This window comes from Stigmatopora argus, chromosome 9 (assembly GCF_051989625.1).
Source record: "Stigmatopora argus isolate UIUO_Sarg chromosome 9, RoL_Sarg_1.0, whole genome shotgun sequence".
Classification (NCBI taxonomy): Eukaryota; Metazoa; Chordata; class Actinopteri; order Syngnathiformes; family Syngnathidae; genus Stigmatopora; species Stigmatopora argus.
In genome coordinates this window covers 13,056,702-13,082,478 of record NC_135395.1, presented here as the reverse complement: position 1 = coordinate 13,082,478, position 25,777 = coordinate 13,056,702, and the positions used below count along the sequence as shown (strand labels likewise).

The following is a 25,777-nucleotide window of genomic DNA, read 5'->3' as shown; positions in this document are numbered from 1 at the left end:
GTGAATATTTTTCAGTCATTTCACCACTTTTAAAGTAAAGAAATGTCTCTGAATTCTCTTGACAGCATTTTACACTGTTGCTAATTAATGTGTATTAATGAGAGTATGCATGCAGAAGAGTCTAATGAAAAACAGATTAAGATTTACCCATCAAAAGACCGAACTCAATAAAAATTGTTCTCTATTGTAATGTTTCTGCATATATAAAGTATGCCTTTCCTCTTATAGTAAACTAAATGCTTACAGATCTAGTAATAAAATAATAACAATAATTCAAAAATATAATAAAAATAATGTAAAAAGAGGATATTTATGTCTCAAAAGTAGTTTAATACATAAGGTTGAGACAATATTTTGCATGCATTTCTAAAAAAAACATGGATTCCCAATATTTTTGTTATGACTTTTTAGGACTAGAGTAACATATAAAAATGAAACTAAATGTCCTCTTTCTGATGAGAGGCAGTTCACGGTTTGGTGGGTTTTGCTTTGTGAAGTACTTTGACTGTGATGGACGCTGATTTGGATCCTTGGAGGTTCTCAGCAGTGCACGTGTAGACTCCTTGGTCCACGTCTCTCATCTCGTCCACCAGTAGAGTGGACTGAGTCTGTTGTCCTGTTGTGCTCCCGGTGACTGGATTGATGCTCTCCAGCGTGTACTGAGGCCTTCCTATCTGCTCCCAACACAGGCGAAATATTGTAAAATAGGATTCAATTTCATAGCAAAATTCTATTTTTCAATCCAATTTAATGACCTGCTGTCCAGGGTATTCCCATGTGATCTCTACAGCCACATTTCTTTCTCCCATCACTGTACAGATGACACGTAGATTTTCCCCAATAGCCAAAGAGCTCGAACTGGCCTGTATCACTGGAGTCGGGGGAGCCATGGGGTCTAAATCATAAATTCAGAAGGTATTTTAGAATGTGAATACACAGTTATTTTCTGCAAAAAAACAAAGTAATTTTAAAATTCAACAGTTGGTGGATAGCAACATGTTATCCTTCCCCTTAAATGTGAAATACTAACTATGTTGGGATTCTGGTGTACCCACAATTGACACATTGCCCAGGAAAAACGTCATTCTGTACGATTACATGCTGTAATTGTAGTATCATTCAGGGATATGGTGGCATTTTAAATGCATGTTATTTTTTTCCAGACACATTGGAGGACCTCTGGAAAGCTTACAAACCCTAATCCGCACGTCATCACTCCACGGAGAAATATAGAAGATGCTTATGCGTAACACTTTCAAAATATTTTCTGTAAATATGACTTTGCTGTTAAAGGGACGGAAAACACCTGGTTTAAAACAACTACTAAATGTGATAGATAGTTGCTCAAAGTATTTAAGTATGCAAACCGTGACTTCATTAGACATCTTAAGATGGAGAAAATAATGTTTAAACACAAAAACGATACTGTTTACATGCACGCAAATGAATGGACGATAGTAGATGGTGGGTGTATTGCTGGGAGACATAGTTGACATAAAAATGTATTTTTTAAATAGTTTTTACAGTTTGTGTTCTCATTTATTTACTTTTTTAGGTTTTAAAATGCACAAAATATGCTAAGTAGTACATAATTCATTATCTATTTATTTAGCATTTTTTTCCATTAAAAAGGGTACTGTAATTCTATTATTTTTAGAATTTCTATATTTATATCATTATTTGAATGTATTTAAAACAAGATGCATAAAAATTGTTTATCAAATTTTTGGTTCACACCAAATGATGTTGCGGGTCAATTTTTTTTAAGGAATTGACAATTGAAAGGAAATTAAATACTTACTGTGTGTGCAAAGAGACCAGAGTTTAGCTGTTGTTAAAATAGTGTTAGTAAAAATACTATTCTAATACCTGCTTCCTTCAAATATGAGATTTTTCCATCAGCATGACTCACAGTTGACATAAATGAGCATGTACTTGGTGGAACTCTGCCTCAGGCCCCCCAGGCTGGCCACACAGTACAAGGCACCGGCATGATAGGGCCGCGGCCGATGGATGGTGAAACCTTTCTTCACGTCAAATGAGATTTCCGTTCCATCCACTGCCAACTCCACGGGTGGGAACTCACGGTGCAGCGTCACGTTGGCTGCAGGTGACGTCACCTGGCATGGCAGGCGGGTCGGCCAGTTGGTTCGCAACTTGATTACCTCGTAGTAATCAGCCGATGGAACGAAAAGCTCTTGTGGGTCTATTTGAATCAGAAAATTAATCAGTATCACTGTGGCGGTGAAATGATCTCATGATATATTTTTTAGTGTTACCAGGGAAGAAAACAAAGACTTTAGCAGCTTTTTCATAGTTCTTTCTGCAGTCCGTGTCCTCGCAGAACACAGGGTAGCAGCTGTACTCCCCAGTGTCTGCACCTGTGGTATTGACTAATGTCAGAACTCCATATTTCTCATGCTGAACAAACCTGTGGAGGTCAAATAGAAAATGCATTGGCAAGCAGTACATGTCGTTCTAAAAACGCAGTGAACGTTGACTGACAAGTCAGATCACTCTACTTTAATCTACATCAGAGGACCCCATTACGTAGAACGCGATGTACCGGTAAATCGCCAAGGAACTATTGGTAGATCGCCAAGTACTATTGGTAGATCGCATGACAATAACATTTTGATTTTAGCTAGGCTCTTATGAATTTGGCACGACCGCAGTAAGTTGATAGAGTCTAATGCGGTACTCAGACGTTTGGTCGCCGGACTTTTGGTTGCCGGACTTTTGGTCGCCGGACGTTTGGTCACCCGGAAGGTTATTGATAATTACCATTTAAATCGTTGCTCAAATTCCCTAAATACAAACTGCGAATTATTGTTTAGTCATACTTAATGCCCTATTAATTATTAGGCTAAAGAAAAGCTCAAAATTTCCCAGACTTTTCTTGTTTTTTGTTGGATAACTTGTTAAGACCCTGACGGACGTAGCTTCTTAAAGGGACAACGCATGTACATACAAACTCTTATACACTCACACGTCGGCTCAGTGAAACTGCTCATGGCCATTGTTGGCTTTTATTAATGCGTAGACCGTGTTGTTTTACCTTGTTTTGTCGCCGGTCTTTTGGTCGTCGGTCTTTTGGTCGCCGGTCTTTTGGTCGCCCGTTGTAGCGGTCGGGGCGACCACAAGACCGCGACCAAAAGACCGGCGACCAAAAGACGGCGACCAAAAGACCGGTGACCAATCGACCGCACACATAATCCGAGGTATATCATAATTGCTGAGCTTTGTCAGTGGCCTGTAAAAAAATAGGTTAAATCCTTGAAAAGTAGATCTTGGAGCAAAAATGTTGGAACACCCCTGCAGTAAGTCACATTTGATACCTTTTCACAAATGTTAGAATATGTTAAAAGTGCAATCAGTGGATTGTAGTGAGGTGCTTTTCGTTTCAGCACAACCTCCATTGGTTAAAGTGTCTAACCAAAATAGATGATGAGAGGTTGGTTCATTGAAAAGTAGATTTTGGAGCAAAAAAAGTGTGAGGGCGCCTGACCTACATGATTGCAATTGCTCAAAGTGCATTGCAGAGGCTCACGTTCACACAGCAAACTGCTGCATTGATAGCGAATAGGCGGAGCTCAGATTCGACCCTCAGGTCACACGAGGAATGGCTCTATCGCACCACTCCACCCACGATTGATCAATTAAGCGTGGCGTCTACCTGAGTCGGCCATCGTCATCCTCCTCCAGGTACGACGGGACGCTCCACTGGACTGGTTTACCTCGGCACCTCAACTCTAGAGTGGCTCCAGCGTTCACACTTATTGACTCTCCCACTTTGATGAATTTACCTCTGTTTAGAACCTTAAGGGGTAGGATAGGTACCATAGTTACTCACTACAATAGAATAATTGGTGAAATCAAAATATGAAGTTCTACCTGTGTAAGCAAGATTTGACCCTGCGTTGGTGGGTTCACCATGGGTTTGGATTTTACAGTCATGACCCCTTTTTTTGCTACTTTGGCCAATGTGGTTTTTGCAGATTTGGATTTCTTCCTTGGACTCTTCCTCTGTTCTTGAGCTTCTTTATCGCAATGAGCTAGATAGCAATCAGAGCATATTATAAAGCGTAACAGTTTATAGGCACTCTGAGATAGCCAAGACTGTATTTAACATCATACGTGGAATCAGAAAATGGGAATGGGGTCATTGTTGTTCAAAATGACCTTTTCCCAGAATATGTTGACATAGTAAATCAGTATAGATTACACAAAATATATTGTACAACAGGTCACAGTGTCGGGGCATGACCGAGAAAACCCCCAATATTTTGTGGTGGCTTTGGATAAAATAAATGAACAGTCAACCTGACAAATTCATAATGGCACCATGCATTTGTTGACTGAACCTATCTGCCACAAGTTAAAAAAATCAACACTCAATAATACAGCACAATACATTAATATAAACGTTGCTAAGAAAATGTCCTTGGGGAAGCTTTCCCTTCCCCCGAGTGACATTCTATTCAAGCATTGTTGTTATGACAACAACAAAACAAATGGTTGCCTCAAGCTTTTTTTTTTACATTATGACTGACCAAATGAGTCACTTACCTAATTCGGAGATTACGATGCAAATAAGAAGAACACTCAGCACCAGCTTCCACTTTAGCCTATACAAGTTCATCCCGATCATGACGCTGAATTCAAAAATAAGAAGTTGTCGGGTTGTGAGTTCAAACGGCTTAGTGAAAAGAAGGCAGGAGTGAACACATTTTACAGGAGGAGGTGGGCAGAACTTTGAAAATCACACAAATTCCACCTCCTGAGATTGGCATTAGCACCCCAAATTCCTGCTGGCTGCCTCAATGGAGGCTTTCAAGCTTGTCTGGGCCAATGAGAGGGCAAAAGCAGAGGCATTTCCATGTCGAATCACTGTGCCTGTTTGCTTAGCTGCTCGAGTGGAAGTCTGTGAGGAACATGAAACAACAAGACAGTCCAAATGAGGTCTGGGGAAAGCCAATTAAAACCATTTGGAATTTGGTGCACTGAAAAAGTCATGCTTGCTGAGAACACTTAGTAAAGTTGGAACATTTAGCAACAATGCGGGTTTGTTTGAATATCTGACTTGCCCCCCAAAAATTGATATTCAGAGTTAAAGAAACAAATGCAGAACCGAAATACTGATAGTGATATATAGTTGAGATTTAAATCCTGAGAAAATGTACTGGCATCATAATTGTTGCAAAAGGCAATGTTTAACGCTGTTTGCATTATGGATTTGTCATGTGGTTTCAGAGTATACAACTATCATTTTTTTTTCTTGTTATAACATTCGTTAATCTTATTTCAAAAGTCTTATTGGTATGCAGGAAATCCGAGTGCGGGTGGACTACATTTCCCCCCCCCCTTTAATTCTTATTCCTAATGCTATATACTGCACAGAGGAGGGAAAAAACATTGTGAAAATCTCAATAACACTAGTTTCTCTTTAATCTCAAATATACATTTAAAATGTATCAATACAAAAATGTACACCTTTCATATTTACATTTAGATACAAGAAATGTAATGAAAAATGACGAGACCAAAATAAGGAATCACAACAAGCTCATGTCCACCGTATGATAAAAAGACGTGTGAAAAATGAGTATTCATGAATCAAAAATACAATTAATTACATTCAGTTTCCATAATATACAAATATTATGTAGTGATTTGCTTTGAACTACAGTTTATAAAGCACATGGAACAATTTTACAATCCGGAATAAATGGAAATATGGCAAGATTGAAATTGTGGAATGTAGACAGCAGAAAACCAAATTTGCATGGAACCTTTAAGTGCATGAATAGAGTCATCTTGAGATACTCAACACTGTAGGAAGGAATAAAAAAAATGTTTCACAGTAACATCTCTAATCATCTCTCCCCGTCCTGCTCCGGCTCAGAATTTGCACTCGTTAAAATGTTCCTTGTCGGTAATTTCGCAGATGCTTTCGATGCCTGACGGTTTGGTTTTGCGACGCTGGCTCTCAACGCTGTAATGCAGCCCGTAGCCAAAGTAGATGATCAGACCTGCAGAAATGAAATAATGCTTAATGTCTTGTCTGTGAATTGAGGAGAGAAAACACCTCTACGTTTTTCCATTGTACTACAATGGCTTCTTATGATGTTCTCACCTATTGCCATCCAGATGCCATAGCGTAACCACGTGGCGCCTTGCAACTGGAACATGAGGTAGACGTTTATAAGTGCGCTCACAATGGGCAGGAAGGGTATTAAGGGTACCTATTGAAGAAATGAATATCCATATAGTTATATGGCAATCTACTGCTTTGTTACTAAAATTCACTCACCATGAAGGATGCCCTGTCTGGGTTCTGTGGGTGCCTCCAGATGAGGCAAACCGCGAGAATCAGGATGATGGAGAAGATGCAGATGAGCATGATACTCCACGGCTCAGCGTTGGAAAGTGAATCCAGAGCCAGATTTAGGATGATGCACAGAGCAGTCACACATGCAACTGTTGCAAGATATGTAAAACACAATAAGGTAAACCGTAGCAGTGCAATGTTTGGGCGACGTTGAGAGTCAGTGAGCGTCTTCTTACCTGAGATTGTAATCAGAATAGTGACTCTTCTTGAGGTCTCGGAATTTGGAGATGCTGACGGCTTCATGAAGGAATGAAAGGAATTGGATTCCCTGATTTGTAACTCTCCGCCTTCTGACGGTGACACCTGATACCTAAAACGAGGGGCACGTGCACGATATGAAAGGATGTCGTTCAACAAGGTTGTTAATAAAAATACAATATTTCACCTCAGTATTAGGATGCATATGGCCACAAGTGTGTAGGCAAACAAAGTCCCGATAGACATCATCTCCACTAAGGCCTCTAGGTCAAACAGCACAGCCATGAAGGCTGAAAATGGGAGAAACACAGTGTATTTGTGACAGTGATATGTAATATGCAACTTAATGCTGTGTCTATCATCTTGTCAGTGTTATATTCATAAAATTGCAGTTTGAATAGAAAAGGAACAAGCATATCAGACAGTAAGGAAAAGTCACTTTTAAAATTGTTACCTGCCACACTTCCAGAAGTGATTGTTGCAATAGCGGGACTGCCCCTGGAGGAGACTTTGGTCAGGGGTTGGAAAAGAAGACCATCCCTTGCCATAGCGAACATTACCCTCGGCATGGGGAACATGGAGCCGAGCAGGCTGCGTGGGTCAATAATAATATTAAAAAATGGATAAGGCATGGACTGTAATGACAAGAAGAGTTTGGGCTCATACCTTGTGGACAAGGCACAAAGTGAACCCACAGCCACTACGTATTTGGCCGCATCCCAGCCAATGTATTGAAAGGCCACGGGTAGGGGGCTTTTTTTGTTAAGCAGGTAGTAGGGCATCATGAGGGTAAGTGCGGCAGAAACCGCAAAGTAGGCCAGGAAGCAGATTAGTAGAGAGGCCACAATTCCAATTGGAACAGACCTTTGAGGGTTCTTCACTTCCTCACCTAAGAGGAACACAAAAAATGTTTTCATTCACGCATTCTGCTTGATTCCATTGCTTAAAAGTTGCCTAAAAATGTTTAACTGGATACTTTTGAGCTTTTGGGAAATACTCTTTTCCCCTACATTTTTTTTGTCAATGGCTAAAAGATAAAGTGCGATGATAATCATCAAATAGGAAACGGAGGTTATCGTGTAAAGCTGCGGTCACCAAATCCGGTCCTCGAGGGCACCTATCCAGTCTGTTTTTCCATATCTCCCGTCTCCAATACAGCCTGAATCAAATATCCTGGATCGTTATCAGGCTTCTGGGCGGCTTGCTGATGTGTTTTCATTTGATTCAGGTGTGGTAGAAGAGCGAGATATGGAAAACAGACAGATAGGGTCCCTCGAGGACTGAAGTTAGTGACCCCTAGTGTAAAGTGTTTTGCGTTTCTGTCTTGGCCGTTCAGTACAATGCAGATAGATTGGCAAATCTTATAGAATTACAACTAAAAATCTATTGAGAAACTGTGTTTAATTTGTACTGCATGTGAAGAGCATACTGGTTTTATACAATTGCATTGTCTTCATTATTATTCAAGTTCTGTCGATACCCAATCAAAAATAAATAATCTTGAGACCTGAAAATTGTTCATATAAAGCAAGATGTAAACGATATACTTTGATTTGCTCTGTACTTTGTGCTTTTGCTTTGTTGTTCTGCGGCCTTTGCAACTGTACTGTCTAACTTATAACTATGCCTTTCCTGTATCTGCATCCTGTATCACCCTCTTGCTACCGTCACAATGAAATTTCCCGAATACGGGATGAATAAAGTTATCCAATCCAATCCAATCGAGCACAAGAACAAGCTACGTTGCATGTTTATCTGAAATGATTTCTAATCAAGCATGTACGATTAAAAAAATAATGAAAAAGAAACAATGACATTAGCAGGAGTAGCTTGAATGTTCCCTTCTTGATTGCTTTAGTGATATTATTTGTAATACAATGAATGAAAATGCATATATTAAGACATATTTGATGGATACCAGGGATTTTTAACAATCAGAGTATGGTCTTCTCACCTGTCGTTGCGATAGTGTCAAAACCCACAAAGGCGTAGAAGCATGTTGCCGCCCCCGCCAGGGTTCCGCTTATGCCGTAGGGGAAAAAGCCGCCGACCCCAAAGTTGCTTGTGATATTGGCATCGATGCTCAGGTTACTGAACAAAACAAAGGCGAGTTATCTCGCCGGCGGCTTTAACGTCCCGTAATCTTGAGTGCGATAACGCCTTATCTGTCACTAAGAGGATGCTGCATGCACCCAAACATAGACGCGGGTTGTAACTCATGGACTTTACTTGAGTTGTGCCGTGGCGTTGAGCAAATGGGCTTCACTGATTTGCCAGTTAGCGATATCGCCTTTGATGAAGCCGGAGATGGCGACAAAGACCAGAACCAGGATGTTGACCCCTGTGAAGACCTTGTTGATAGTGGTTGACTCTTTCACCCCAAATGAAAGCAAGCCTTCAAAGAAAAACACATGAGCTCAATTGAACTTGATATGCATTTTTGTATCGTCAAGGTGGTCTTACCAGAAAGGACCAAAATGAGAAAAGCAGCAAAGATATCTGGATAGGGTGCCAACCCAGGAAGGCCCATTGCTGCATTTTCCTCCAAGTATTTGGACATGACACCCCCGATGAGGTCATCAAACGTCCCACTCCATGCCAGGGCAACGCTGGACGTGCCTGAGTAGAAAGTGAATGAAAAATAATGTAATAAATCAAGTCACCATTTAACGCAGTCATAAAGTCAGGAAATAAACACGATGATATTTCCGATAAACTTTAGACTTTAGAGGTTTATGGTCTTATTTACATGGCAGTAAGACAAGATAATACCAATGTGAAATATCTTCTACAGCAGGTGGAAGGTCACATGATGTATCATGTGGATGGTTGATCATTTATGTTCATTGTCCTCTAAATATGTTACATAAGAACGTTTTTAAAAATTGGGGGGTGAATGAAAAACGTTCATTCATTTTCCGTGCCGCGGGGGTGCTGGAGCCCATCCCAGCCAACTATGAGCAGAAGGCTGGGGACAACAATTCACGCTCACACTCATACTTTGGAGCAATTTACAGTGTCCAACCAGCCGTGTGCGGTCGTTTGGTCAGCGGTCTTTTGGTCGCCGTCTTTTGGTCGCCGGTCTTTTGGTCGCCGGTCTTTTGGTCGCCTGGACCCAAACAACGGGCGGGCGACCAAAGGACCGGCGACAAAACAAGGTAAAACAACACGGTCTACGCATCAATAAAAGCCAACAATGGCCCTGAGCAGTTCCACTGAGCGGACGTGTGAGCGTATAAGAGTTTGTATGTACATGAGTTGTCCCTTTAAGAAGCTACGTCAGACAGGGTCTTAACAAGTTCTCCAACAAAACACAATAAAAGTACGGGAAATTTGGAGCTTTTCTTTAGCCTAATAATTAATAGGGCATTAAGTATGACTAAATAATAATTTGCAGTTTGTATTTAGGGAATTTTATCAACGATTTAAATGGTAATTATCAATAACCTTCCGGGCGACCAAACGACCGAGTACCCCAACCAGCATACCATGCATGTTTTTTTAGGATGTGGGAGGAAAACCGGAGTACCCAGGAGAAAACCCACGCAGGGAGAACACACGATCTCCACTCAGGGTGGTCGCAATCTGCCGAGGATTAAGAAGTAGCCTAAATAGTCGTTGATTAAAAGATGCACAAACTTGCCTATGACATAAGAAAGAAGGAGATTCCAGCCGGTAATAAAAGCCAACAGCTCCCCGACCGTCACGTAGCTGTAAAGGTACGCCGAGCCCGTTTTGGGAACTCTGGAACCAAACTCCGCATAACACAATCCGGCGAATATCGATGCCAGGGCAGCGATGAGGAAGGCGATGATGATGCTGGGCCCGGCAGACTCTCGGGCCACTTCTCCGGAGAGGACGTAGACGCCGGCCCCGAGGGTGCTGCCCACGCCGAGCGCCACCAGGTCCAGAGTGGTCAGGCATCGTTTAAAGGTCGACTCCTCCCCGTCGGGCTCCAGAGGTTTCCTCCGGGATAGGCTGGAGAAGAATAACTTGAGCCCGACGAAAGCCATGCTTTGGTCCGGAATTCAAAGATGAAGACACAGGTTAGAAATGTGGCTGGATGTCCTGGAAGAAGGGAACCGTATGGGAGTAACAAGAAGTAGTATAGTAAAGAGGACTTGAAAAGGGCGGGTCATTCAACGTCAATGAATAATTGCGAGGGCAGCCCTTAAGTAGGACTTACTCTCTTCATAATACGCCTTTTTAGCAACAGAAAACTAATTAAGAAATCCAGTAGGGAGGATTATTTAGTTATTCTCTATTCATGTAATAATATCCGAGAAAATATATAACAAAAGTAATGTACTACTAATGTAAAGCTATTTTATTGTGCACGTTCGGAGAATAGTTCACTTGTGATGATGGTGTTTGAATTAAGGTTGGGACTTGATTGACACATTTAATCTAATAAATTAAAGGCTTTGTTATTGGTGATGAATCTTTATTAATCACATTTAATTGTAAGGCATTATTTTTTTCCAAAAAGGACATTTTTGAATTTTAAAAGGAAGGTAATGATATACTCTGAGAAATTGCATTCCAATACAAAAGAGTAAAAAAATAAACAAATAAATAAAAACTTAACCCAGAGAAAAAAAACTGAGACATCTTAAGTTAACGTTCTGTTTTAGAAGATTTTTCATGTGCATCTATTTTTTCAGGTAGAATAACCACAACAAAAAATGCTCATTTAAGAGGCCTATAATACCAAGTAAAGTTTTTTTTAATTTTTATTTTTTTCAATATTAAGCGGCTCCTAACCACTTTTTCACCATAGTGAAAACATACTTTTCACTGAAACAGTATATTCCATCAACAATTATTTTACCACAAAGAATTCTCACCCCACTGCAGGATCATGAGGATCACAACGATAACACCAACCGGAGTCAGGACAATTTGTGTTTTAATTACAGCTATAAAAAAATCTAAACATATATACACAGTCATAAATAATGGGAGGTAGTCCTCTACACCTGCTAAAGTAAAACACTGCATTGCCTTTTTATTAACACATAACAATACTTTTTCATGTAAATTCAATCAAAAACAAAAAAAATACTCGTTTTAAAAACACTGAGTGAATATATAGTCATGAAAGTGGAACAAACTATACTTGTTGTTGTTAGTATTGCTGACGTCATCCAAAAATGGTCGTGACGTCACCCAATTGCTGAACCGGGTGCTTTTCACGTCCACTTTGACTCACGGGGGGATATTTAGCCCCCTTAATCCCTCCTGGCATCCACCTCGGCAGGTTAGAAGGAACTGCTGTGTACCTTTGACCAAACATAACACTTGGTCTCGCTATCTGCTGAGTTATCTTTTCCAACGTGGTGATAACAAGCTAATTAACAACAACTCACGTTTGTACATGTGACGTGTAACTTAGTCATCGCCATAATGAAATTAGTTTCATACTTACTGTAAGCCCTTTTTATCGTAAGTCAGTCCCTAATGACATTCACGTTGTAAAAAATCGCATGTTATTTTACTGTACCTTGTTAGATGTCCGTCCAACGACGAGAAAATATTTTTGACAGCGATTTGTAAGGGGGGCTACAGTAGCAAACGGGACCCTCCCACATGGAATTAGTTACAAAGTAGCCTTTCTTGCCCTCGTGTTTGGATCATAATGTGCTCATTATTGTAGACATAACTGTGAACCAAATTCCCAGACAGAATTTAACAAAAAAAATTCTACTGTATTGCATTTTTATTGTTTCATACTTTTTTCCCTAGTGGAAAATTCAGTCCTACGCAATGTTCTCATAGTGTACTGACTTTAATTATTTTTCAAAGAGCTCAACGTTGTGATTTGTTGTGAATTGTTGATCATAAAGTTTCTGTAACTAGTTGCTGTTGATTGTCTTGACGTCATTTCTATCTTGAAGGCGCAATCAGGACATGCAGTGCAAAGTTACCACACAAGAGGTCAATTAATTTCAGAGGGGTCACTATTCAAGACTTTGAATTATTGAATTCAATGACTAGTTTGGTAAAAAATATTGACAGTTAAGACCTTTAACATTTCATATATATATATATATATATATATATATATATATATATATATATATATATATATATATATATATATATATATGTATATATATATATGTATACATATATATTTCAGCAACAAGCTTATTTATTTATATATTTATTCATGTATTTATTTATTAACCCACTTATTACCTATCTATTTATGTCTAAAATGCCTTTCCTATTTCTGCATCCTCACCCCCTTGCTACTGTGACAACGAAATTTCCCGAATACGGGATGAATAAAGTTATCCAATCCAATATATATATATATATATATATATATATATATATATATACATATATATATATATATATATATATATATATATATATATATATATATACATATATATATATATATATATATATATATATATATATATATATATACATATATATATATATATATATATATATATATATATATAATATATACTATATATAGCATACGTACATGTGAATCGGTGGGCTTTAAAAAAAAAGAATCCTAACTGTATTTTATGATAGCAATTTTTCGCATTTATGAATACCTTTATAAGTAAATGTTTTAAAAAAATACTGAAAAAAACTCAACCAATACACATTGTTTCATAGCATCGAGATAATCTCTAAATTAGATAATTTTTTCCTAGTATTAAACCCACTGCCTGCCACTGACGTCGCTAGACGTCCAATCCATTTTGACAGGGTGGAGCGACTGAGCCAATGAATCCAATGAGTGCCTTGTAAGGGTTAATATTTTATATATTATTTAATATGTAATATTTTTTCAGATTAAACACAGAGGAATCATTAACTCGCTTCGACTAAAGATTTGCCATCCGTGAGTGAAAATGGGTGTAAAATTGGAGTAAAATGATGCGTGAAATTGTGCGTAATGCGCATGGGCGTCACATTCTGCAGTGTTCGTCACCGCACAGGGAGGACACGTAACGGTCCGCAAAGATCGAGCCATTCTGCACTCTTTTCGACCCAACCTCCGTCCTGAAAACGGTAGTAATCCCTTTTTTATTCAACTTTGCTTCTTTACGAGAACACATCAAGCGTGTTTTCAGACTTTTTGACGTCTTCTAAGGCAACACGACAGCTTGCGATTCAATCCAGTGTGAAAAGATTTGAAATAAGACTGTTTGGAGGTGATTTCAAAGTTTTCAAAGTACTTTATACTATGGAAGTGTCCAAAATTTGGGGTACAAGAAAGGGGCGTGGCCTCGCATGAACAGTAGAGGCCCAGACCCTGAGACTGCATTTTATTTCTATTTTTGGAAAGACAAAGTTGTGTCTTGAACAAGCAGTGGTGCTGCACATGAAAATGAATAGGGATCATTTATTTCAGATACAGTTTATTTTATTTGCATGTATTGATTCAAATCCAATAGTATTTACAGAGTAAATTGTCTTGTTTTACTCTGTTGAATATTTGGTTTCTTTTGTGAGTCAAATGAAGAGAAAATACATTTTTCAATGTTTCCTGTGTTTCATTAGAATTGGGAAGTAATCCTTAGAAGCAAAAGTGAGGCAATATGACTGAGTTTAGATTTCATCTTATAGGAAATGTTATTTAATGTCCTGATATAGAGACTTCACATTTTCAGTACAGTGGGAATGAATGACATTTTTCTAATGCACTTATACACTTCTCCAATGCTTTCCCAGTTGGATTCTGAACTTTGACCTCTTCACTGTGTAGTGCACATTAACGACCAGTTCAAAAATGGTAAGACAACTCTCATTTTTGTGAAAGTATGGCTTTCGTCTTGTATGAATGAAGGTAGAAATTAATAAAGGATCCAAAATTGTCTAGTGATGCAACAATATATTCATACGGCGATATGCCGCAATACTTTGTAACCCACTACAATATTGATATGCTTCTGCCAAGATATGTTTTAAAAAAATCTAGCACTGTTTAATAAAAAAACAAAAGGCTACTAGCAACAACAAAAAATCCACCGGAATATTGTCTATCGTATTTTAAACATTTTCTTGACATAAGACACACATTTCTTCACAAGGCTGTTGTAATAATATATAGTGTTTCTGTATTTATTGATAGGAATGTCACAGTGAAATATTTTCATAATCTGTGAGCCAGATTGTCTGCGACATTGCGAAAAAAATAAGATTGTTAATTTTCCCATTTAGAACGAGCTTGTTTTCTCTTTAACTGTTTATTGTCCAATATTATAGATTGATTTACTGGAGCATGTATTGAAAATTGTTGTATCACCATGTTAGGAGATAACCATTGTTGTGAGTCTTGTAGCACAACTCGTATTGTTTCAGGGGTTTCCCAGCCTTAATGCTTAGTGTGCTCTTCTTCAGACTCTCTTTATAAGAGGCCCACTTGGACACTTTTCTTAAAAGCTGGTTTGCTAAGGGGCTTGTTTGGTCGCTCTGTTGCTATGACAGTGAAAATGTCCATCTGTCGAGGGAGTGTACGCTGGAAAGTGCCGTTTGGCTTTCTGCCCTAAAACGGCATTGATCGGGATGGCAGCTGCTGCACTAAACGCTATTTCCCCACAGCTCACGATGACGTTGCATATTGCAGAATAGACATATAGTCACAAACGTAGTGGGTCAAAATCAAATCCACCGAGGACCGATTGGTCTCGACGGGGCGCGTTCCTAACTCATATGTTTATTCTTTACACGTAAGAAGGAGTCCTACAGTGGGGGCTGCTTTTTGTGTAACCTGACTCTTTGCTGCACACCAGTGGCCCATCCCCTTCGTCCTTGCCCTGTGTGAACGTGCAGATCCTTGCATGCAAATACATGGAAGTTTTTTGTGAACACGGGGGTCGGACAACTGCTTTTCGAGCTAATACAATTGAACACCAGTTTGACTTCAAGATTCTTCAAAAAATAAGCATTCGCTTTCTTTTTACTCCTATAAATATTCATCTCCGAATCCTCAAGTGTTAGTATTTTTGTTAAAGCTAGTACAGTACGGATTAATTTGCATTTAGTTATTTTCTATGGGAACATTTGATTTGAGATACGAGTAAATTGATGTACGAGCTCGGTCCAGGAACGCATTAAGCTCGTATCTCAAGGTACTGTATTGCCTCGTGATGGAAAAAGATGACTGTATCTGTTGTTTCATATTTTTATTTTATTAAAGATGAATAATAAAAGTGTCAAAGGAGGGTGTAAATTTATTCAAAGTAATTTGTTGTTCAGGTGTTCAGAGGCACAATAAAAGATGCTCCCAATTTTGACCCCAGCGCTGATGCTGAGTCGCTATTCAATGCAATGAAAGGAATGGGTGAGTATGGATGTGAAAAGTGAGCATGTTTTTAACACCTTTAAGGAATGAAGGACTCACATTTGTATGTGATGCCCCTCAGGCAGTGATAAAGAAGCCATCTTGGATCTGATCACTTCTCGTAGCAATGCTCAGAGGCAGGAAGTCATTGCGGCGTACAAGTGTACCTTTGGAAAGGTGTTTCATATAAATAGTAAATATAAATGCAAAAACAAATGTAACATGTCTAAATACAACCATTTTACCTTACAGGATCTCATTGATGATTTGAAATATGAGCTGACAGGTAAATTTGAGCGACTTATTGTGAGTCTAATGAGAACACCAGCCTACCATGATGCCAAAGAAGTAAAAGATGCACTCAAAGTAAGACACTTAGACAACCTTTACATGTGGAAAATTGAGTCGTATTTATATTAAACTGGTTGCTCTTATCATAAGGGAGCGGGAACCAATGAGAGGAGCTTGATTGAAATTCTGGTGTCAAGAAATAACCAACAAATTCATGACATGGTTCAAGCATACAAGGAAGGTGAGAATAGGGTTGTTGTTTTTTTGGGTCTATTTTGGGGGATCTTTTTCAACTTGACTCTGATGTGTTGACTGTTTCAAGCCTATGGCAGAAACATGGAGGATGATGTGATAAGTGACACCTCAGGTCACTTTAAGAAGATGCTCGTTGTTTTAATTCAGGTTAGGAAGCTGAAGTTTGGAGGTATCAGAGCAGTACGTTGTTGTGACTTCCTCAAGCCGTTGTTTTCCTGATTTCAGGGGACCAGAGATGAGTCGGGTGTTATAGATGGAGATCTGGTGGAACAAGATGCGCAAGTGAGAATCTCAACTACTAATTATTCCACTGTACTATTCGAAAAAGTACTATGAATTTAACTATCCTTTTATAAACATATGAATCAGTTAAAGGGGATGAGTGAATCTATTTTGATTGTATACAAATGCAATTGGCATATTACATACACCTCCAGCAGCAAATTTTCCATAAGAACGCTTTGGACACTCCTGCTTTACGCCTTTGAAACCTTTACAACTGTTTATGACTTTTGTAATCACATGTCCTTTTCGTCACCCTCTTGTTTCGACTTAAAGGATCTTTATGCCGCTGGAGAAGAGCAGTGGGGGACAGATGAGGCCAAATTCATCATGATATTGGGAAACCGCAGCGTGACCCACCTGCGAATGGGTAAGTGCACGCCAAGGGAATTATCGCAGACGTGTGGCATTTCAACGTTTTACCTCTGACCTGAGTGTGATTGGGATTTTAATGTCAAACTTATATTTCCCTGTATAAGATGTCAAGAAAACCTCTATTAGAATAACTTTTATATTTTTAATAATACTTCAAAATCTATATTTTCTGTCATTTTTCCTCATAATATATTTTTACTTTTCATTATTTTAATATTGTATATGAACATAAGTACTATGAACATACAGGAATATTACAATTCCACATGATAACGTTGATTATTTCTGTTGCATAATTAGACTACTACTATATTTATTACTTCCCAAAAACGATCATGTGACAATTTTCCAATGTTGTCTTTTTCATCTTATATTTAACTTTGAAAAATCAATTCTCAATATCTTTCTTGAATGTGTTTCTAATTTTTTGGCTATGTCTATACAATGAATCCAAATGTTTGTTTTAATATAATTACTTGGCAATTTTATTACTTTTGTGGGATAAATAAAATATCCATTTAATTATTTTGCAGTAAGCCTGGTGAAATGGGAATATGAAAGAATGCCAATTTAATGAAGAAATGATTGCCTATTTTTTCAAAGTTACACTATCTTCATTACCTTGTTTTTGTAGTTTTTGATGCATATGAGAAGATTGGAGAAAAATCCATAGAGCAAAGCATCAAGAACGAGCTATCTGGAGACTTTGAGAGATTAATGCTTGCTGTTGGTAAGTCTTTTACTTATGAACAATCATTAAATCTTGTTTTTTGGGGGGTCCTTGTTGTTGTGTTGAAAGTTGTTTAAAGGGAATGAGAGCACCAAGTACAAATGACGATTTCTACTCTAAGACACCTTGAATTTTCCCCCTGGCATGTATATTATTAGTACATGTCTTTGCCTTTAAGGTGCCAAAAATGTGACTAGAGGAAATATTCTTTGACTGTTAAAAATACCACAATAAAATAATCTGTTTTTTTTTAAATTAGATTCAATGTGATAATTCAAAATTCTGTGGTTCATTTGGTCAACGTAACTTGGACATAAGTTGTGTATTGGTAAATAATAGTATAATATGGTTCATATACAAAATGTTACTTACAAAATACATCAAATACTGTATTAATGTGTTTGATATTAAAAGACATTTTGGAAGTAACAACCTCTTTGTTTTTCTCGCAGTCCAGTGCATACGCAGTATTCCCATGTTTTTTGCCAAACGTCTTTACAAGTCCATGAAGGTGAATATCAAATTTCCAATGATTATGATTAAAACTAAGGTTTAATTCTACACAGTTTACCTAAAGGTTGCTCCTCGATAAATCTGTGCTTTATTTCCAGGGTCTCGGTACAGCTGACGACACACTGATAAGGATCATGATTTGTCGCTCCGAAATAGACATGTTGGACATTCGAGAGTGTTTCCGGCTCGGCTATGAGAAGTCGCTTTACAACATGATTAAGGTAGTGAAAAAGCTGGAAAAAACCATGTCTGGAAATGAGTATCGCCCTCATATGTGCTTGCTGACAACAGGATGACACATCAGGGGATTACAAGAGGACTCTGTTAAATCTATGTGGAGGTGATGATGAGTAAGTGAATGCACTACGTTGAATAAATTACACTAAGGGAAGACCGGACCAACCATCTTAAAGCTCCATTCTTTTGGATATAAGTGTTAAAATCTTTCCTAATGATTCGAGTAAGGTTCCGAAAGTGCAAATAATGAAATAATCATTGCAGTTTAGCTGGAGAGTTCTTCCCTGAAGCAGCTCAAATAGCCTACAAGATGTGGGAAATAAGTTCCATGACCAAAGTCAAGGTTTGGTTGGCCGTTTTATGTGCTGCAAGTGCAGTTATAATTGCATGGTTTTGGCTTGGCTGTGAAACGCAAGCCTTTGCAGTGATAACAAATTATTTTTTATTGCATGCCATGTGAAAAGATAGGCTGCGATGGTTAGCAAATTGCAGTATTTTGGCATTTGCTCCTGCTTTGCTCCCAAAAAAATTCACATTTGATTTTAACAAACCCTATTAAAGTTATTACTTATTTTCATTGTTTCATTTTAACCTCTAACTCAGATTTCACGCTTTCTTAAAAACATTAAACACCTGATACAGAATGGTAATTCAACTCAACCAATACCATAGAGTTGTTCATGTGATTGCCTTTTAAACACTTCGATCTTTGTCAAGACAAAATTCCACCTTATTGTGTTGCTAAAGCAAAATCTAATTTGTTCATTCCACTTTCAGCTGAGGCCAACAATTGTCCCCTCATCCAGTTTTGACCCTGCTGCTGATGCACAAGCACTAAGAAAGGCCATGAAAGGATTTGGTATGTCATCTTGTTTTTTTTTTACATTTGCATAATTACCAAATAATGACTGTAATGTCTTTACGTGCTACAGGAACAGACGAAGATGCAATTATTGAGATCATTGCACATCGAAGCAATGAACAGAGACAAGAGATCAGGCAGACCTTTAAATCACTTCTGGGGAGGGTAAGAAAAGATTCTTAATTGTTGGAAGTAGTTCCGTTTGAGTTAATTTTGCGCAAATTGGTTGCAGGATCTGATGAAGGATCTCAAGTCTGAATTGTCAAAGAACTTAGAGAGGCTGATTATTGGTCTCATGTTGACCCCAGCGGAGTTTGATGCCAAAATGATGAGAAAAGCCATTGAGGTAATGTTTACAGTTGATTCATTCACTATCATTGACAGCGACGTCAAATCTATTTGCACGGAATTTGTAAAACGGAATTTTGGAGTAATAAAGTCAACAAGATCAGAAACGGAATTTTGCGAGAAAGTCGTGGCATTTGTGGGCATGATGGAAAAGGTAAAAGAGAGCATAAATGTACACGGCAGTTGGGCAGCATTAGGATAAAAGTCAATCAAACTCTACTAAATGTGGTGATGCTTTTCTCATGTTTTGTTGGGGTTTTATGGCTGTCTGCGTGATTGTATGTGAGTTTCACCTGCTGTCCCTTGTGTGACCCAGGTGTTCATTATTGTCATCAACCCCTGCCTGCGTATTCAAATCCCGTGTTTGTGTGCGTCGGCATGGAAGTGTTTTCTGTTTCTTCGTTATGTTTGCCTCAGTTGCGGAGCAGAGTGGAACGCAGGAAGCGGGCAAACGAGAGGGAAGTGCTGGTGCACAACTTAAGGTTTTAATTGAAAATATAACTGTAAAATAACCATCCAAATAATAAAAATTGGGAAAAATTAACAAACCTAACTAGGGGGGTCGGAAACGGGGGAGACGCACAGTGAACATAACGAAGACAGTAATTTGGTGAAACTCTGTACTTCTGATTGGGACAGTCAGCAGAAAACTGCATACTATATATAGTATTAATCTTTCAAGTACTATCGAGTAACACACAGCCACACCAGGGGGCAGCACTTCCCAGAAAATCTGATTAGGATTGCTGTTTAACCATCAGTGCTGTCAAAAGTGGCATGCGTTTAACAATTAGGCATCAATACCATAATGCCTGAAGTTGGCTATTAAAAAATGAACGAGTGGCATTCCAACATTTTTTGGCTGCGGGTTACATGACCCCCAAAAATCCCACTTAGTTCACTTTACGTAAAACTCGATACTGTTATGATGCCTTCTTACTGGTACACTGTGGGGATTTCCGGTCTTTTCTGCAGGGCGCTGGCACAGACGAACATGCGCTGATTGAGATCCTGGTCACCAGGAGCAATGAAGAAATACAAGCCATGAACGCCGCCTACCAGGAAGGTGAGTTTATTTGCGGCAATGGCTTCACGGTGGGAATATTTCAATGTGACATATTTATAATTCTCACCTTAACTTCACAGCATATAAGAAATCACTAGAGTCAGCAATTGAATCTGACACATCAGGTCACTTTTGCTGCATCTTGGTTTCCCTTGTCCAGGTAGTATAACCCTTTTATGATACTAGATTATTAATTCGTACCCTGTCATTGACATGAGAGTTTGACACGTGCTCTAAACGCTCTGTTGTCCAGTGGCGGCCCAGGGGCCAAATGCTATAGTCCATGTACTATGATAAGTAGAGCTATACACATCATTTTCAGACAGGTAATGCAATCTGATTACTAGTTAGTTTGTGAATTAAAGGAATAGTACCATGACATCATGACCTACGTTTATCTCAGCAGGCCATCTCATAATACCAGAACATTCGTTTGAATTTCATCCATTAAACGTTGAGATAACAGGAAAAAATTGGTCACCCATCCTGATTGACAGGAAAATGTTCTCTTTGGAGAAGCAGAATGTGCCAAATGTGTGTTGCAAAACAAAATTCTGTGATTACATAATTTGTGCTTTCCTCCTGCTCAGGGTGCAAGAGAAGAAGGCCCTGCAGATTGTGAAAGAGCTAATACAGATGCTCAAGTGAGTAGATTTGTACATACATATTGGATCAAGACAAGGGATTTGTTCATTTACCATTTATTTGGCTTTGTTTCCTGTTAACAGGAGCTTGCTGATGCATGTAATGCTGATTCTGATGACAGGGTAATGAAGTTCATGAGTATTTTGTGCACCAGGAGCTTTCCTCATCTAAGGAAAGGTAAACCACACCCCCCTATTGACCGAATTTTAAAGACAATAAGTCACACTTTTTCTCCCAGTTTGGCAACCCTAAATTATCAAATGCGACTTGAATATCCGATAATCAGTGACGAATGAGTGCAAAGTGGCTCATATTTGGTCCTAAATTCCTGTTGCGCTATTCAGTTTTCCAGGAGTTTGTCAGATTCTCCAACAAGGACATCGAACAAATCATCAAAAAGGAAATGTCCGGAGATGTTAAAAATGCCTTTTATGCCCTAGGTAAATACAAGATTTGAAACAGAATCAAAAACTCAGGGTTTAGATCTTCATCCTAAATCTCGCTTTCTATTGTAGTCCGCAGTGTGAAGAACCAACCTTCTTATTTTGCAGACCGGTTGTACAAAGCCATGAAGGTACGTGAAATGGAAATTCCTTTTTTCATTCATTTTCTGAACCGCTTATCCTCACACGTATCGCGGGTGTGCTGGAGCCAAGCTGATCTTGAGGACCATGAGAGAGAGAGTTTAATATCTAAATATCTACTGTTGAAACCAGCTCTCAAAATTATATTCACCCGGGCGACCAAACGTCCGGCGACCAAACGTCCGGGCGACCAAACGTCCGGGCGACCAAACGTCTGGGCGACCAAACGTCCGGCGACCAAAAGTCCGGCGACCAAACGGCCGGTCACGGCGGTGGACACCCTGAATCGGTGGCCAGCCAATCACACTCATGCCTAGGGGTAATATAGAGTGTTCAACCAGCCTGCCCTGCATGTTTTGGGATGTGGGAGGAAGCTGGAGTGCCCGAAGAAAACCCACGCAAGCCTGGGGACATCATGTAAACTCCACACAGTGAGGACAGACCTCAGATCGAAACCTTGACACAAGAACTGTGAAGCCAACGCTAACCACTGGGTCCTGGGGCCGCCCTAGAACAACATTTTTTTGACATTATATTTAGTACTTGGTGTAGAAGGTTTGCAAATCTGTCCTCATGTCATCTTTTTTTCCACAGTAGGAGAAGCCAGTTATTTAGCCAGCCAATGAGTAGCGTGTGAAGAGTTCATGTCTGTTCTGTTGTGTTCTAACTGCTTGCATGCAGGGTCTCGGCACAGATGACAGAGCGTTGATCCGCATTATGGTGTCCCGGAGCGAAATCGATCTTTTCAACATTCGTAAAGAGTTCAAAGAAACTCAGGACTCGTCGCTGCATGAATTCATCAAGGTAGAGACGATGATCGTAAGTCTGCGTCGATGTGCACTAACGCTCCCATCTTGCTTTGTTTTGTCTCGGCCCGTTTGTTCCGTTGCATCGTGTAGGAGCATGTCGCACACGGTCGTCTTCAAGTGAGGCGAGGGGGCCGCGGTAATCTATAGCCTCTTTGTGGTGGGCTGTTGGTCTGTGGCTTTTGCACAGCTGTTTAGGAATTTCCCTTGTGTGCTCAACTTCCTTTCTATATCTGTTGCATGATTGGCTGACAGCTTGAGAGACAGGAAGTACCCAGGAACATTTCTATATTAACTTCCACATGAAATGACACTGACATATATTCAGATAAATACAGTAAGCACATTGCCTCATATTGGCTTTGCAAAAATATTTTCTATTTACGAAATGACTAGATGATGTGCAATGTATTCTGTAGTAGATAAAGTTCAAGTGTGAAGGACTACAACAATGGGTTTTTGAGAAAGTAGTACATTAATCTGTGTGGAAAAGGTAGTACATATTATTCAAATAAAATAGCAGCAATTCCCACTATTTGCAAAACTGAAATTGCAGTAATTAATTTAGATCAGGCCTCACTTTTACTATACACACCATAGCCGAAAATATTTTTGGGGCCTTTTTTAATCTGACAAGAGGAACAGGTAGTTTTTATACACACTGAATATTCCCTAATGTCTCATAGTAGCTGCTTTGTTTGGATAGGTAAATGAAGAATATTTTACTTTTTTATTTGAATTGTTTTAAATTATAAATCTACTGTATATATTAGTTTAACATGCACGTACAATCTTTTTCAATCTTTTTAACTCAATTTCTTGACTCTTTTCAGTGTGCATTGATTGTTGTCATTCATTTTTGCAAAAATTTAATGTTTTTTTTCGTCTGAAAATGGTCAGAATAACATGATACTAATATGAATATACTTTTATTGCTTTTAATGCTTGTTTTCTCTCCTCTCTTTTCATCAGGGTGACACTTCCGGAGATTATCGCAAAACCCTGCTGCTGCTATGTGGAGGGGAAGATTAAACATGGTACATTGCTGTGATAAATAGTAAAAAAAGGCCCACCACTGACTGTTTTTATCACAAAGTTATGCTGCAGTAATCCCTCAAATATCGCGGATAATGTAGACCAAACATGACCGCGATAATCGTAAAAAACGCAAAGTAGGATCGCCCCCTATTATTACTACCATACTATATTTGCAGGCTCACCTGTGCCCCCCAAAACACATTAAATCCATTGAATCAAACAACAGAATAAATCACTAAGTCACATCACATTACTGATGTTCCAGCGAGCTCGAATGTTTTTCAACTTTCCCTATCGTGTATTCCATTTTCATGACATCCTGTTATGAATAAAGAAGAAGTGTTCAAATTTGCATGTTATCAGATCGTTCATTTCATTCATTGTTTTGATTCTGGGACATTGCACAGAGCAGAATGTTATTTACCAGAAGGAAACGCCCTCTAAAATAATTGATCTTTTGGCTGCCAAATGTCTGAAGAGGACGCAGATCGCGAGTCAGAAAAAAACAACGCAACTTATCCATGACGGAAAATATTTTTAGAGGTAAACTATGCAAAGTATAATAATCTGCACCCAAGGTTTACTGAAACTACCTAGATTTTACTAATCGGCACCAAGAATATACAAATTTGTACCTAAAATTCAGTAGTAGTTCACGTGGGCCGGGCCATTTTAGACATAATATTTAGATTTTTTTTTTTTAATAAATGGATTAAAAGCCCTGAATATTCAGTTTTTTTATAGATCTAAAACAATGTTTATTTTAGCTTTTTTATATATTTTTAGATTTCGCACAAATGTTTTTTGAACTAAAAACACAGAAAAAAAAGATAAAAAAAATTACAATTATTGATTTAAAAGGGGGAAAATCAGGAAATTTAATATACATATATACTCTTCATTTTAATTTGATCCTAAAACAGAAAGTCACCACTGATTTACTTTCCCGGGCCACACAAAATGATGCGGCGGGCCAGATTTGGCCCCCGGGCCGCTACTTTGACACATGTGCTCTAATCTATCGTAATCTGTACCCAGAGATTACTAATTAAAAATAAGGGTCAATCTACTAAACTGTGTACATATTAATAAAATGTCCACTCCATTTAGTAAATAAACTGTATTGTGTTTAGTTATCCGGTACTCACTTATTACAAAAGTGGGGGTAGAGATTATTAAATGGATTCCCTGCATGTTGTTGGATTTTGACTCTTAAAGGCCCAAATAATGACATTGAAGCAAAACATTCTTATTTCAAGTTCACTGCACACAGTAAGCGAGTACAGCTGCTTTAGCCTGTCTTTGTCTTCAAAAGAGGAAAGAGAAAAAACAAGATGTGTGGAGAGGAAAACCCCTGCAGAAAGCCAAAATCCAAGACAACAAAAAAAAGACTGCGGCACTAAGGCTTAATGGCACGCCCCACCCTGTTAATACTCGGTTCAATCATCACTTATGTATGTGAGAAAATATAAAAGAGATGCATTGTGAGAAGAAATATTTCCAAAATTTGCCAATGAAAAAAAAAATCTCCCTTGCTTTTACAGCCGTGTTTACGGCCGCTTATTATTTTTTCAAATATTTGTTGAGTCATTCTGTGAAGGAAGAATATAAAGTTGAACTTACACCAGGTTGTATTCACGCTGAGCCTATAGTATCAGGCTGTTTGCCGTGGTTTTGGGAATTCCCCAAGTCTCACAGTGAAATTGCTTCCCCACTATTCACCAGTTTCCTTAAAAATTACGTGCCTTTCAGACACAGAAAAATGAGCGGGTGAGTTTTTATTTTTTTAATACTATGTGTTTAATATTTTTTAAATAAACTTTCTGCTTAATGATTA

The 25,777-nt window shown here is 38.6% G+C and overlaps 3 protein-coding genes across 4 annotated transcripts; 1 reads left to right on the top strand and 2 right to left on the bottom strand.

Moving 5' to 3' along the window:
• Window positions 1–122: 122 nt before the first annotated feature.
• On the bottom strand, window positions 123–4,809 carry LOC144082587 (platelet-derived growth factor receptor-like protein). The gene is made up of 7 exons (XM_077609846.1): window positions 4,570–4,809; window positions 3,895–4,055; window positions 3,677–3,819; window positions 2,280–2,431; window positions 1,913–2,206; window positions 756–895; window positions 123–674 (listed from the first exon to the last, which is right to left on the bottom strand). Exons 1-7 carry the CDS (start codon window positions 4,649–4,651, stop codon window positions 468–470), a joined length of 1,179 nt encoding a protein of 392 aa, XP_077465972.1. The 5' UTR covers window positions 4,652–4,809; the 3' UTR covers window positions 123–467.
• A 732-nt stretch (window positions 4,810–5,541) lies between these two features.
• Window positions 5,542–12,124, bottom strand: LOC144082329 (cationic amino acid transporter 2). Its single transcript, XM_077609400.1, has 12 exons — window positions 12,093–12,124; window positions 10,233–10,657; window positions 9,053–9,208; window positions 8,819–8,984; window positions 8,544–8,680; window positions 7,256–7,478; window positions 7,044–7,180; window positions 6,777–6,879; window positions 6,568–6,701; window positions 6,314–6,480; window positions 6,137–6,245; window positions 5,542–6,032 (listed from the first exon to the last, which is right to left on the bottom strand). Exons 2-12 carry the CDS (start codon window positions 10,600–10,602, stop codon window positions 5,902–5,904), a joined length of 1,833 nt encoding a protein of 610 aa, XP_077465526.1. The 5' UTR covers window positions 10,603–10,657; window positions 12,093–12,124; the 3' UTR covers window positions 5,542–5,901.
• Window positions 12,125–13,537: 1,413 nt separating this feature from the next.
• On the top strand, window positions 13,538–24,299 carry anxa6 (annexin A6). Of its 2 annotated transcripts, XM_077609368.1 has the most exons (25): window positions 13,538–13,633; window positions 14,297–14,357; window positions 15,824–15,908; window positions 15,991–16,085; window positions 16,161–16,274; window positions 16,350–16,440; window positions 16,522–16,601; window positions 16,680–16,736; window positions 17,013–17,106; window positions 17,746–17,841; window positions 18,294–18,352; window positions 18,453–18,575; window positions 18,646–18,704; window positions 18,856–18,934; window positions 19,369–19,450; window positions 19,524–19,618; window positions 19,686–19,799; window positions 20,777–20,867; window positions 20,948–21,027; window positions 21,458–21,511; window positions 21,596–21,689; window positions 21,857–21,952; window positions 22,028–22,086; window positions 22,778–22,900; window positions 23,875–24,299. In XM_077609368.1, exons 2-25 carry the CDS (start codon window positions 14,355–14,357, stop codon window positions 23,932–23,934), a joined length of 1,983 nt encoding a protein of 660 aa, XP_077465494.1. In that variant the 5' UTR covers window positions 13,538–13,633; window positions 14,297–14,354; the 3' UTR covers window positions 23,935–24,299. The 2 variants fall into 2 exon arrangements, 1 of the variants encoding a protein (XP_077465494.1); XR_013303221.1 differs by lacking the exons at window positions 18,856–18,934; window positions 19,686–19,799; window positions 20,777–20,867; ... (5 more) ...; window positions 22,778–22,900; window positions 23,875–24,299 and having other exon boundaries at window positions 19,524–19,584.
• The last annotated feature ends 1,478 nt before the right edge of the window (window positions 24,300–25,777 follow it).

Excerpts from the sequence above, each read along its gene's own strand:
- LOC144082587 (XM_077609846.1), bottom strand. The coding sequence starts at position 4,651 with ATGATCGGGATGAACTTGTATAGGCTAAAGTGGAAGCTGGTGCTGAGT. Across the intron at positions 4,056-4,569 it reads CATCGTAATCTCCGAATTAG|CTCATTGCGATAAAGAAGCT; the intron begins GTAAGTGACTCA and ends ATTGCTATCTAG. Across the intron at positions 675-755 it reads GGGAATACCCTGGACAGCAG|ATAGGAAGGCCTCAGTACAC; the intron begins GTCATTAAATTG and ends TGTTGGGAGCAG.
- LOC144082329 (XM_077609400.1), bottom strand. The coding sequence starts at position 10,602 with ATGGCTTTCGTCGGGCTCAAGTTATTCTTCTCCAGCCTATCCCGGAGG. Across the intron at positions 7,479-8,543 it reads TGACACTATCGCAACGACAG|GTGAGGAAGTGAAGAACCCT; the intron begins GTGAGAAGACCA and ends TGTTCCTCTTAG. Across the intron at positions 6,033-6,136 it reads TGGCATCTGGATGGCAATAG|GTCTGATCATCTACTTTGGC; the intron begins GTGAGAACATCA and ends TCATTTCTGCAG.
- anxa6 (XM_077609368.1), top strand. Across the intron at positions 18,705-18,855 it reads CTATGTGGAGGTGATGATGA|TTTAGCTGGAGAGTTCTTCC; the intron begins GTAAGTGAATGC and ends TAATCATTGCAG. Across the intron at positions 21,690-21,856 it reads CTTTCCTCATCTAAGGAAAG|TTTTCCAGGAGTTTGTCAGA; the intron begins GTAAACCACACC and ends TGCGCTATTCAG.